The 14,149-nt window shown below is 37.3% G+C and overlaps 1 protein-coding gene across 21 annotated transcripts in view; it reads left to right on the top strand.

The window, feature by feature from the left end:
• GPBP1 (GC-rich promoter binding protein 1) overlaps positions 1-14,149 on the top strand; it is a 91,086-nt gene that overhangs the window by 57,414 nt on the left and 19,523 nt on the right. For 11 of the 21 annotated variants that reach the window (XM_063622632.1, XM_063622638.1, XM_063622635.1 and 8 more), the window contains 3 exons: positions 783-906; positions 1,034-1,257; positions 6,117-6,183. In XM_063622632.1, the coding sequence (XP_063478702.1) occupies positions 783-906; positions 1,034-1,257; positions 6,117-6,183 (415 nt within the window). Of the gene's footprint in view, positions 1-782; positions 907-1,033; positions 1,258-6,116; positions 6,184-7,258; positions 7,319-14,149 lie in introns of all 21 variants that reach the window. The other 10 variants (XM_055251487.2, XM_063622630.1, XM_055251488.2 and 7 more) reach the window with 1 other exon arrangement.

Here is a 14,149-nt window from a genome sequence, read left to right as displayed (position 1 = left end):
CAGGCATGTGCCACCATGCCTGGCTAATTTTTTTGTATTTTTAGTAGAGACGGGGTTTCTCCATGTTGGTCAGCTGGTCTCGAACTCCCAACCTCAGGTGATCCGCTTGCCTTGGCCTCCGAAAGTGCTGGGATTACAGGTGTAAGCCACCGCGCCTGGCCTAAAATTAAATTCTTTAAAAAAACTGTTGGAAGTTTTGATTGTGGTTTTATCAGATTAGTAGAGTAATATTTGGGGCTAGTGACTTTTATACATTGTTAGAACTTTTCTGTGTTTCTAACTTTTTGGAATACTTATTGTACATTCTTTTATTTTGATAGCTTTTTAAAAACACTTGGTATGGGGAAGAAGAATATGGAAGTAAATTTAAGGGTCTTAGAACTGAAGATTCATTTGACAATTTTTCTCTGATGTAGAAGGAAACTGAGCTGTAGTGAAAATTTATATCAAGTAGTGTATGATACAGACTTAACATTTTGTTATACGAGAAACATCATATTTTAACTTGTTTTCCATACAGTGGCATTTTACCTTTATATTTTTTGGAAAAAAAGATGTCGAACTCTTAAGAACATGTGCTTGTTTCCATTAGATAGAAGAAAATGGACCATTGGTGAATCCATTATACATAGTTACCCAGTTATCAAATATCTTGAAAATAACTGCAATATGTTTTTCTTAACCATTTAAAATTTTTGGAAATAAGTGAAGTTGGAGTATTACTAGTTTTTAAAGTTATATTTAGGCTTCATAAATACCTGTATTTTTATAATTTGTTTCAGTCGTCATTGAATTTTGAGAAGCATTCTGAAAACTTCGCATGGACAGAGAATCGTTACGATGTGAATCGTCGACGACACAACTCTTCAGATGGCTTTGATTCTGCTATTGGACGTCCTAACGGAGGTAAAATTTGCTAAGGAATGATGTTTATGGCTAATTTTCTTTATGATTTTTAAAGAATGTTTTGATGTGATTCAATCTTTAAGCCTCTCTTCTTGGATTTATATTACTTTGCTATTATCAAATAAAGGTAACTTTGGAAGGAAAGAAAAAAATGGATGGCGTACACATGGAAGAAATGGTACAGAAAACATAAATCATCGAGGTGGATACCATGGTGGAAGTTCCCGTTCTCGTAGCAGTATTTTCCATTCAGGAAAAAGCCAAGGACTGCATGAAAACAACATACCCGACAATGAAACCGGGAGGAAAGAAGACAAGAGAGAGCGCAAACAGTTTGAAGCTGAGGATTTTGTAAGTTTTTTATGACTTTTATACAAACGAAGTTTCTGTAAGTGCTATTTTAAGTGATTCTCGTGCCTCAGCCTCCCCAGTAGCTGTGATTACAGGCACCCACCACCAGCCTGGCTAATTTTTATATTTTTGTAGAGACAGGGTTTCACCAGGTTGGCCAGGCTGGTCTTGAACTCTTGATCTCAGGTGATCTGCCTTCCTCAGCCTCCCAAAGTGCTGGGATTACAGCCACTGTGCCACTATGCACTGAGCCACTGTACACTGAGCCACTGCACCTGGCCAAAATACTGTATTTCTTAAATTACAGAAAAATTGACCTAGTGTACAGTCATATTTATCTAGTTCTTGTGATTCATTCTTGATAATTTAAAAGCTAGATAGAATTTGCACTCTTATCTTTTTATATATTCATTGTCAATTCTTATTCAGTATATATGAGTGAGTCTGAGTCAGCTGGTGTTCTTGGCACATGCAATACATACTGGATTGAGATAGGCAAAGCCCTTACTCTTACCAAGTTTCTGTTCTCTAAGCAAGTAATATTTTGTAGTGAATTTCGACAGGAAGTGGCATTTAATTTGGAACATACTTGATAAGCAGCGAGCTTTTGTTAAGACCGAAAGGAAGAGAGAGATAGCTCATGCCAAGATGTGATCATCCTTGGTTTATCTTATTTTTTTTCATGTTTGTGTGTATCAGGGTGGGGGGTGGTGGTAGAACTGAGACAGGGTCTCACTCTTTTGCCTAGGCTGGAGTGCAGTTGCCCAGTCATAGCTCACTGCATCTTCAAACTTCTGGGCTCAGGCAGTCCTCTTTTGTCTCAGCCTCTTGAGTAGCTCCTCTAGGACTACAGATTCACATCACTACACCCAACTCACTATGTTAACCTGGTTGGTCTTGAACTTCTGGCCTCAAGTAGTCCTAGTCCTCTGACCTCGGCCTCCCAAAGGGCTGGGATTATAGGTGTAAAAAGTAGAGTAGAGGTTCTTCCTCAAAGAGACTTTCTTCCTCGTCTAATTAAGAATCATTAGTAACTCTTCTTAGAAGCAATATTTATTCAAACACTTGTGCTCACATTCTTAATTTTCTGCTAGCTGTAATAAAGAAATCAATGTACTTTATGTTCTTAGCTCCTACAATTAAGCCTAAATATTTGCCTTGGCATGCTTATACTAGTCCAAGCAGGCATTAAGTCATAGCCTGTTCTTCCTTATTTGGAGGTGTTCTTACCTTTCTCAGCATTCCACAAGTTACTTCCTCCTTCCTTTGTTCTCCTCTGCCTTTGCCTCTTTTAAAAAGTTTAAAAACTTTTAAAAAGTTCCAAATTGCTAGCCAATCAGAACGAATACAGAATGTGAAGTCCTGTTCCAGCCAGTAGAAACTGGACACAGCAGTAAAGTAGATGCGTCAAGTTATAAATGACCCTGTCTCCTTTGTTCAGTGTACTCTCATGGCAAAACTGCTGGCGAGTGTGTCCTTTCTGCAGAAAGTAAAAATGGCCTTGCCGAGGAAATTAAATTTATGTTCAAGTGCTATTTATTTACGGCACCAAAGAACAAGCATTTCTAACATAGGCATGAGTCATCATACCCAGCCAATCTTGTTATGTTTAAGGGGTAAAAGTTAGGCTAGTATGGGTAAAGAGTAGTTTAGTATTAGACAAGGTTAGAGAGAGAGGAAAGGATTTAAATTGAATGGAATTTTTACAGGTCATCAAAGTATAGAATTTTGGTTTAATTACAAGGTTAATGAGAAGCTGGTTTAGAGAGGAGTCATGTGATGCAATGTTAGTTTTTACAGTTCTTAGGTCTTGAACGGATTATAGCAAAAGAGAATAGTTCAGGAGAAAATGATGGCTTGAACTGGGTAGTTGAGATAAATGAAAATAAATAGTTTTTGGATATGATTTGGAAGTATTTTGGATGGAAGGTTTCAGTAAGAGGAAAAATTTGATAGATTGGATTTAGGGCGGGGAGTGGTGAGGGAAATAGAAAAATAAAAGATTACTCTTAGGTCCTGTTACCAAGTGACTTTGTAATTACTCTGTATTCTCATGTTAGTGATCTGTTTTTTCCACTTAATAATCATAACATTGAAATTTTACAGTATAGTTGACCTTTGAATAACACAGGTTAGTGGTACTGATCCCCCCTTGAAGTCAAATTTGCTTATAACTTTTGGCTCCCCCAAAAACTTAACTACTAGTAGCCTACTGCTGACCAAACTCTTGATGATAATATAAACAGGTAACACATATTTTGTATATGTATTGTATACTGTATTCTTACAGGTAAGCTAGAGAAAAAACTGTTACTAAAGTCATAAGGAAGAGGAAATATATTTACTATTGATTAAGTGGAAGTGGGTCATCATAAAGGTCTTGATTCTTGTCTTCATGTTGAGTTGGCTGAAGAGGAAGAGAAGGGGTTGGTCTTGCTGTCTCAGGTGGCACAGATGGAAGAAAATCTAGATATAAGTGGATTTGCATAGTTCAAACCTGTGTTGTTCAAGGATCAACTGTATAAACAAACTCTGGGAATGGTAATAGTACTCTCATAGTGTTGTGAGGGTTAAATTAATAATACAATTAAATTACTCAAAACTGTGTGTGACACATAGTAAGCACTCAAAAACTAATTGCTGTTATTATTTTCATATCCCACCCCCATTCTCAAGATGTGGTTGTCATTGGCTATTATAATCCTAGACTTGGCAGAGTGTAATTTCTAATAGTATACTTTAAAGATGCTATGCACATGTAACCACCGCCAAAATCTTAATTCTGTTTAGTTTGTATTTCTGAAGGAATCATGGTGGTATGCATGTATATTTGCTTTACAGTAATCTCAGTACAGTGTTAGTAATCATTTTTTAGGTGATTAAAATATTTACATTAAAATTCATTTTATTTTATATATATATTATGTACCTTCTTTAAAAGAGGCAGTTTGTGTGCTAGGAAAAATACCTGATAGAATACTGGAAATTTAGGATTTTGGAGGATAAACGCATCTACCAAGATTAGCTTTAGAGCACTCATTCAATGCTCATCTTGCTTTTGTTTTTAATAATCCTGAATATCACTTGTTGAAATACAGATTTGGACTTGGCTTTGATAGTGCATGTGTTAACTAGTGATGACAACTTCTAAAAATACAAAAAATTAGCTGGGCGCAGTGGCGGGCACCTGTAATCCCAGCTACTCGGAGAGGCTGAGGCGGGAGAATGGCGTGAACCCGGGAGGCGGAGCTTGCAGTGAGCCGAGATTACGCCACTGCACTCCAGGCTGGGCGACAGAGTGAGATTCCATCTCAAAAAAAAAAAAAAAAAAGAAAAAAAGAATTGGGGCTAGGTTCAGTGGCTCAAGCCTGTTTTCCCAGCACCTTGGGAGGCTGAAGTGCGAGGTTCAAGTGCAGCCATGAATTTGAGACCAGCCTGAGCAACATAGCAAGACCCATTATCACAAAGTTTTTATAAAAAATTAAAATTATTGGGGCCAGTCTAATCACTTGAGCCCTTAAAAGCAGAGAAGTTTCTCTAGCTAAAGTCAGACGTGCAGCAGAAAAGGAAATCCAAGAGCTTTCAAATGTGAGATGGATTTGATGTGCATCACTGGCTCTGAGATACAGTTGCCCAGATACAAAGCTAAAAAGAGGACTCTCAAAGCTAGTAGAAGTTCCCAGGTGACAGCCAGCAAGGAAATGGAGACCTCAGTCCTACAGCTACAGGAAACTGGATTGTGCCCACAATTTGAGTGAATCTCCCTATAACCCATGCTGTCAACACAGATTGTAGCTTGGTGAAACCTGAAGCAGAGAAACCAGTCAAGCCACCCCAGACTTCTGACCTACAGAGCTATGAGACAATAAACATGTGTTGCTATAATGCAAAAAAAAAAAAAAAAAAAAATTAAAATTATTATTAGTCCAGGTGTGATGTCTCACTCCTGTAATGCCAGCACTTTGGGAGGCAGAGGCAGGTGGATCACTTGAGGCCAGGAGTTGGAGATCAGCCTGGCCAACATGGTGAAACTCCGTCTCTACTAAAAATACAAAAATTAGCTGGGCGTGGTGCTGCTCACCTGTAATCCCAGCTACTTGGGAGGCTGAGACAGGAGAATCACTTGAACACTGGAGGCGGAGGTTCCAGTGAGCTGAGATCGTACCACTTCACTCCACCTGGGTGATAGAGCAAGACTGCATCTCAAAAAAAAAAAAAAAAAAAAAAAAAAAAAAAAAAAAAAAGAAGTTGGTCTGATTTTCCTCTTCTCTGATCTTGACCTTATGCTAAGGAGGGATTATTTCTTAGACTGATGCAGAGACCTCCATTCTCTTGAGTTTTTCTTTCATTTTTTTGTTTTAAATGAAAGCGAGTTTATTAAGAAAGTAAAGGAATAAAGAATGGCTACTCCATAGGCAGAGTAGCCTGTTTTTTAACCCTGGCTTTTTTCTTAGTTGCGGATAAGGAAACTAAACACACTCTTGTTTTCTCTGACCAGCAATTAGTATAGATAGTAACTATTTTAATGGTTAGCAGAGTAAGCTGAGAGTAAGTAAGGTTTATGAGTAATTCATCTTTAATACAGGCTGAATGTCCTTTATCTGAAATGCTTGGGACCAGAAGTGTTTTGGATTTTGGAATTTTTTCAGATTTCACATTTAGTACTTCAGTGAGTAGGCAGAGTGTTACACTGGCACTCAAAAAGTTTCAGATTTTGTAGCTTTTCAGATTAGGGTCATTTAACCTGTAGCTAAGAGTTGGTCATATTTGATTCATCAGTTACAACATGTATGATTCTGAGATTGCTTTGAAAGGATTTATTTTTAAAATGTGAAATGTTTATTCCAACTTTCTTCCAGCCGTCTTTAAATCCTGAATATGAGAGAGAACCAAATCACAATAAATCTTTAGCTGCAGGTGTGTGGGGTAAGTAATTTTTTATCTATATTTGAGGGGCACAAAATATTGATATTTATAGGTTTCACTTTTTGTGTTTTTTAAAATAGCAGGATAGAATAAAACTTTCTTTTTAAAATATTTGTATTTGATGTGCTTAGCTACAAAAAAGGTAACACTCATCTTTAAAAAGGATTGGAATAGAAGAGTTTGATTTGAAGTAGTTGATTTGCACATGTTAGTATCATTAAACATACTCAACTTGAATATGACTTAAATGATAATAAGTTAGTGTAATGAATTGATACCATTTTGAGAGCAGCTGGATAATGTAAAGAAACAAAAACTGAGTTTAAATTAATTTTTAGTTGTTCAAAGTTGAAAACTTTAACTGAAAATACTTCTGATCATAGTGTGACATGAAGTTAATATTTTTACCTATGAAAATGGTTATGTATATATATACACATATATATATAGACTGTTACAGATAATTGTGTAAATTTGCTTGTGGAGTTAGTCTATATTTGAAATTATTTGTCTCTGATTTCTGATTTTCAAAGCTTAATGAGAGTTCTAGTAATAACCCAGCCCCCATTTTTTTTTAAAAAGACTGCTGACAGTTCAATTTGTTAGCATTTTACAGAAGATTAAACTGAACTCATAGAGTACAATTTAGACAGCTTTTTAAAGATTCAAGTGAAGTTTAAAATAATGGAAAATTTTATACTAAGATTTGACATCTGAAAAATAAATTTAATCATTTGATACTAAATTCAGAGGTGCTCAATCCATGTTGGAACTTAAACACATGTTCATTTGTATTTTTCTATTGAAAATCAACTCACTAAAACAAAAGGATTGTGGCTTTTGACAGCATACTAGTCCTAACAGTAAAGGCATTATTTTAAACTTTGCCACTTCCTGTGCTATATTGTATGTATGAGGTGAAACTCGGGAATTATTTTGTTTTCTTTTGATCTTCCTCTTTATTTAAGGGCTTTTTGAGGGTGGGGGTGGGGGTGGTCAGACACTTTTGTTAGAACCATGTGAATGGCATTGTTTTTTCTGTATTGCAAATTAGTATTTCTACCACTCTCCCCAGGCCTACACGCCCAGACACACACATACCCAACCAAAAAAATCTCCCAAGCTCCTCTCTTAGGTATGTTTCCTTATTATTCAGTTTTTCTGGGAACAACTGATTGCATAAGAATATAGAACCACCTGGAAGGTGTTAAATAGAATCTCTAAGAAATTAGGAATAGTTTGGATTTGATTAGAATGAAAGTAAATTTTAAAAATCAAGAATGCCAGTGAGCGTTTGTCATATAAAACTATAGATACTATTGGTACTGATCCTGGGTTGATTTAATAATCTTAGAAATGATTTAGAGACAAAGACATATTTGAAAATAATGAGAGTAAAATGTATTAATATGAAGATTTTGGTTCTACTGTTTCAGGGTTGGTCTAAGGATTTTGAGTACTAGTTGAAAAGATGTTCAAAAGGAAGATGTACTCTTTACTGTGTTTAGGTAAACTAAGAAATGTGTCTGCATAAACAAAAAAAGAAAATGGTTAATTGTGGAATGGTTAATTGTTAAATTCCCAGTACTTCCCATAGGAATACAATGAAACTCTCATTGTATCACACTTTACTATTCCTCTCTCACTTTCCCCCCTGGGTTCCCAAGTATTGTTTTCCCTATTGCAACATTTAAAATAGCTATGTTCCTGAGGAAGACAAGAGAATTTTAGGAAAGACTTCAATAGAACTTTTCTAGTGCTACTTCCTTCCAGGTAAGTAAAAATTTACTAACGAAAATACAATATTTATTAAAAAAAAAAAAAAAAAGCAATTTGTCCCTGAAACTATAATTTTATAGATCAAAAACTGGCAGACTTAAACATGATGCCCCAATTTGAGAAGTACCCTGCGGGGAATGTAATTAAGTGATTTATAATATAGCTACATAAATTGAATTCTGCTTAGAACCTAGTTGGCTTTACTGGAAACACCCTTATGCAGCTTATATCTGTGACTTCAGTAGTGTTTTTATGTTAACCAGGATTGTAGCTATTAGGTACATAAAAATTAATGGTTATTAAATAGTCCATCACCATGCTGTTAATAATTTAAAACTGAAACAGGAATTCAAGCTGCCTATGAGAGTTTAAAAATAATGTAATTGTTTGATTGATTTCTTTGGTGAGTGAGGAAGAAAGAGTGATGTATGTTCAAGTGTTAGTGTGCAATTGAGTTGAGTTGCATGAATAATTAGTGGCGACTAGGCATGGTGGCTCATGCCTGTAATCCCAGCACTTTGAGAAGCCAGGGCAAGCGGATCACCTGAGGTCGGTAGTTTGAGACCAGCCTGACCAACATGGAGAAACCCCATCTCTACTAAAAATAATTAGCTGGGTGTGGTGGTGCATGCCTGTAATCCTAGCTACTTGGGAGGCTGAGGCAGGAGAATTGCTTGAACCTGGGAGGCAGAGGTTGCGGTGAGCCGAGGTCGCGCCATTGCACTCCAGCCTGAGCAACAAGAGTGAAACTCCGTCTCAATAAATAAATAAATAAATAAATAAATTAGTGGCTACTGATGGTGTGTTTTCAGAAGTCCTATGGATGACTGTTTTTGTGTCAGTGACTATGTCAGCAACATATTATTGGCAGAGCTTAACATTTACTTAAGATATTAAGAAATGAGAAATTTCAGTGACTAGTAATTAGCTTAAGCATGGTCTTCTTGCAACTCAGCATTTATATATTTTTTCAGGTCCTTGGTAGTTTGATGAGCTTTCTTGATTTTAGCTCACATTTGATATACTACTTAAGAATATAAAGTTTCATTGCTCAGAGTTCTTTTGGTTTGTTGAACATTCTAAATCAAAGCAAATTAGTGACCAGTTAATATAAATGGGTTGTTTTCTAGATAATTCCAGTATTTGCCACAAGCATACAGATTGAGTGACATAATTGCATCCAGTGAGTTAAATTATGATGAAAGCCAATGGGATTGATTTTATTAATAGGAACTTTGGTAAACAGAATTAAAGGAAGACAAAATTCTTCGTGGAATTTTTTTGACAGTATTCTGTTGATGAATTGCTTTGTATGTTGAAATGACTTTTTAAAAATACCTGTCTCATAGGAAAACAGTTGTTGAAATTATAGTGTTTTAAGAAAAAAGTAGTACAACATGTGTTCAAGGTTGAAAAGGGAAAATTAATAGGATTTGAGTAGACAGCTTGATACAGCTTGACCCAAGTACATTTTATTTGGTCTGAATTACTTGTTCACCATGGAAATTGTTGATATTTGTGAAGTGCATTTCTTTAAGCATGTTCTTTATATGAATAACGTTGAGAGCCCCCGTTAAAGGGAAAATACCATATCGATTGGTGTTGATATACATTATAACAGTTAGTGAAACGCATTTGACTAAAACTCATAGTATTGTAAACTGAAATAGATTTGTTAATAAAATAAAGACGTTAAAAACCAGCTGGGCATGGTTGCTCATGCCTGTAATCCCAGCACTTTGGGAGGCCAAGGTGGGCTGATCATCAGAGGTCAGGAGTTCAAGACCAGCCTGGCCAAAATGGTGAAACCTGTTTCTACTAAAAATACAAAAATTAGCTGGGCGTGGTGCTGTGTGCCTGTAATCCCAGCCACTTTTGAGGCTGAGGCATGAGAATCGCTTGAACTGGGGAGGCAGAGGTTGCAGTGAGCCAAGATCGTGCCACTGCACTCCAGCCTGGGCAACAAAGAGACACTCCATCTCCAAACAAACATTAAAAACCAACAACATTCAAACAGCACCAATTGTTATAAAAATGATTTTAAACATTTTTTTTTGGTATTAAAACTAGTGTTCACAGTAGGAATTTGTTTAAATTGCTATGTTATAGAGTCTTTGCATTTGGTCTGTGTATATACTATTGTCTTAGTGCTAAGTTTTCTCTTCAAATTAATTGGAAAGCTTGCTGGGTACAGTGGCTCATGCCTGTAATCCCAGCATTTTTGGAGCACAGGATGGGGGTATCACTTGGGGCCAGGAGCTCGCATAAGGAGACCCTTGTCTCTACAAAAATAAAAAATAAAAAATTTACTGGATGTGGTTGTGTGTGTCTGTAGTCTTAGCTACTTGGGAGGCTGAGGTGGGAGTATTGCTTGAGCCCATGATTTCCAGGTTGCAGTGAGCTATGATTGTGCCACTGCGCTCCAGCCTAGGCAACAGAGCAAGACTCATTTTTTAAAGAAAGAAATGAAAACTTGATTAATTCAGATACTGATTACCCTTCACTTGGCTACATGCTTTTGTTTATACATTAAATTTACCTCTTCTGTCAAAATAATAGGAAACTAAATTAGTAACTGGCATCAATGTGATAATGACTCTTGACGTCACTTGGTATAGTGCACACTTACAAGCCTCTTACCCCAACCATTCAGTGTAGGTTTACTAGTGGAGTTGGAATGGTAAACATTTTGAAATATCTTCCACAGGAACAATTTCCATTTTCTTCATCAATATAATGGTGGAAGAATATTGAGTTCAGAATCAGATGTGGCTAACATTAGATCTTTTGCTTATTGATTATTTAGATTTTGGGCAGATTTCTTAATCTGAGTGAATTTATTTATCTGTGAGGTGAGGATGACCACAAAAAGTATAATGAGAAAAGCACTGTTGGGCCAGGAATGGTGGCTCACACCTGTAATCCCAGCACTTTGGGAGGCTAAGGCAGGTGGATCACCTGAGGTTGGGAGTTTGAGACCAGCCTGACCAACATGGAGAAACCCTGTCTCTACTGAAAATACAAATTTAGCTGGGTGTGATGGCACATGCCTGTAATTCCAGCTACTCGGGAGGCTGAGGCAGGCGGAGGTTGTGGTGAGCTGAAATCGTGCCATTGCACTCCAGCCTGGGCAACAAGAGCAAAACTCTGTCTCCCATTAAAAAAAAAAAGAAAGAAAAGCATTGTTAAGGTTAAATTGTCTGCTATGTAAAAATCTTTGGTCATGTCACAGGTGTTTAATAAATGTCAGCTAATTATGTTGTTCAAATCCAGTAAATGAAGGAGATTCTAGTTGTAGATTTGTTAGAAGGCAAAAATGAATTTCTAGGTAGTGGGTCAAAGAATGAAGTAGTTAAATGATTGAGTCAGAAACTTCATGTATGTAGAAGGTAGCTATATGGAGAGTGTAGTGAAAGGAAAGAGGTGAGAAATTGAAATGTCAACTCTGAATTATCTGTGTGGCCAATTTACTTTGTATTATATGTGGCAGTATTTTTGTTCTAATTTGTCTTCCTGAGAATTGGGCCAGTTCCCTGTCATCACTGCATTTATAGAAGACTAATTCTTACATTCATAGGTATGGGAAGAGTATGAATAACAAGACAATAAAGGTGATATTTAATATTTAAAGTCAATTATAGGGCCAGGATTGGTGGCTCAGGCCTGTAATCCTAGCACTTTGGGAGGCCGAGGTGGGAAGATCACTTGAAGCCAAGAGTTTGAGACCAGCCTGGGCAGCATAGTGAACCTTGTCTCTACAAAAACAAAAATAAAAAGGTCAGTTATTGTCAGGCTACATTTATTTGCGAGGATAGAGGGAAATAATGTTAAGAAAATCTAAAGGTCACATTTGCCTTCATTTGTTCTGAAATTTGAACATGAGAATACCTGTGTAGGTGAGGTTGACGTAATAAGCACATGAAACTTACAGAAGATAGTCACTTACTTTCTTATTCTTTTATATAGGTATTAAGGTCTTTCATCAATATATAAGTTTTCTCTTTTAAAACGTAGACATTGGGGGTCTTCTTCATATAGTTAACCAAGTCAGAAAGTAAACATTGGATAATGTTTGACTGAGAGCTTAAATACTTGACAAGGTTTTCCTAGGAGAATTTGTGGAGAAAATCTATGAATAGATGAGCCAATTTTTAAGTAATATAAAATGGGGATACATGATGCAAATTAATTCTTGCCTTTTAGTTCCACATCCCTTCTTCCATTACTTACAGGTTATTGTTACCATTAAGAACACTTCTTTTTCTTAAATGAGCAGGTTTATGTTGATTATTCAGAGTTGTTACACAGGACATAAATTGGTTTTATCATGTCTATCTTAAAGTTTTTCTTTTTCTTACTCTTACGAGTCAACTTAAAATTCTTTTTCCCCCCTGCTATCTAATTCCAGGTTAAGCAACCTGAAATTCTTGTAAAAGGGCACCTTTAATTTGAATTGTAATTGGAATCCTATGCTAGTGACAGTATATGGCTTTTTTGTATTTTTTTCTAGTAATTATTTGAATATGAAACATTCCACAGTAAATCCCAGACAAGAGCTATTGTTTTTCATTTTATAGGTGAGAGATTAAGTAACTTATATAAGATTATACAACTGGTAAGGTTGGAGCTAGTATTCAAATTCTGATAAATCTGGTACAAAAGTACGTATTCTTCTGTAGTATTTAAATGTGAATTCTTTTTGTAGTTTTTGAGTCAGGGTCTTGCTCTCTCCCCCAGGTGTGAGTGCAGTGGCGTGATCATGGCTCATTGCAACCCCAACCTCCTAGGCTGAAGCGATCTTCCTGTCTCATTTTTAAATTTTTCATGGAAATGATGTCTCATTATGTTGCCCAGCCTGGTCTTGAACTCCTGGGCTCAGGTGATCCATGCCACCTTGGCCTCCGAAAGTGCTGGAATTACAGGTTTGAGCCACCATGCCTGGCCTAAATATGAATTATTATTATTATTATTATTTTAAATGGAGTCTCGCACTGTCGCCCTGGCTGGAGTGCAGTGGCGTGATCTCATCTCACTGCAACCTCTGCTCCCGGGTTCAAGTGATTCTTCTGCCTCGGCCTCCCGAGTAGCTGGGATTAGAGGGGCCTGCCACCACACCTGGCTAACTTTTTGTATTTTTAGTAAAGACAGGGTTTCACCATGTTGGCCAGGCTGGTCTCAAACTCCTAACCTTGTGATCCGTCCGCCTCAGCCTCCCAAAGTGTTGAGGGAGGCATGAGCCACTGTGCCCGGCCTAATATGAATTACTTTTTTTTTTTTTTTTTTTTTTTTTTTTTTTTTTTTTTTTTTTTTTTGAGATGGAGTGTCACTCTATCGCCGAGGCTGGAATGCAGTGGTGTGATCTTGGCTCACTGCAACCTCCACCTCCTGGGTTCAAGCAATTCTCTGCCTCAGTCTCCCGAGTAGCTGGGATTACAGGCGCCTGCCACCATACCCGGCTAATTTTTGTATTTTTAGTAGAGACGGGGTTTCACCATATTGGCCAGGCTGGTCTTGAACTCCTGACCTCGTGATCCACCCGCCTCGGCTTCCCAAAGTGCTGGGATTATAGGCATGAGCCACCGTGCCTGGCCTAATATGAATTCTTAATAAGCACAATAACAGTATATCCCTCCCCTTTCCTCTCAGTCCCTATCATCTTTCTTCAGGGACTTTTGTCATCTCTTACTCTGCTACCTACTCTTATGTGAATGATTTCTTAGGTTTCACTTTCCTTCTTTATGGGATATTTCATCATTCTTTGTACTGAAGACCTCGTTGAGGAACTAGCCAGAATATTTCTTACTCCTAGGCATCTAGGAATCCAGTTTCAGGGAAGGTGAAATTTGTACTTAGGAACTACATTGAGGCTTAAAGACAGTATATCTACTTGCCTATCTAGTTTTTATCTCTTCTGCTTCCTTGTTTTTGTTTTGAGACAGGGTCCCACTCTGTGGCCCAGACTGGAGTACAGTGGTGCCATCACAGCTCACTACAGCCTCAACCTGGGCTCAAGGGATTCTCCTGTGTCAGCCCCCCAAGTAACTGAGACTACAGGTGCACATCACTGTGTCTGGCTAATTAAAAAAATTTTTTTTGTAGAGTCAAAGTTTCACTATATTGCCCAGGCTGGTCTTGGACTCCAGCATTCCTCCCACCCTGGTCTCCCAAAGTGCTGGGATTACAGGCA

The sequence above is a fragment of the Symphalangus syndactylus genome, chromosome 18 (assembly GCF_028878055.3).
Source record: "Symphalangus syndactylus isolate Jambi chromosome 18, NHGRI_mSymSyn1-v2.1_pri, whole genome shotgun sequence".
NCBI lineage: Eukaryota > Metazoa > Chordata > Mammalia > Primates > Hylobatidae > Symphalangus > Symphalangus syndactylus.
The sequence above is the reverse complement of the archived record's forward strand: the minus strand, read 5'-3'. Positions and strand labels throughout refer to the sequence as shown.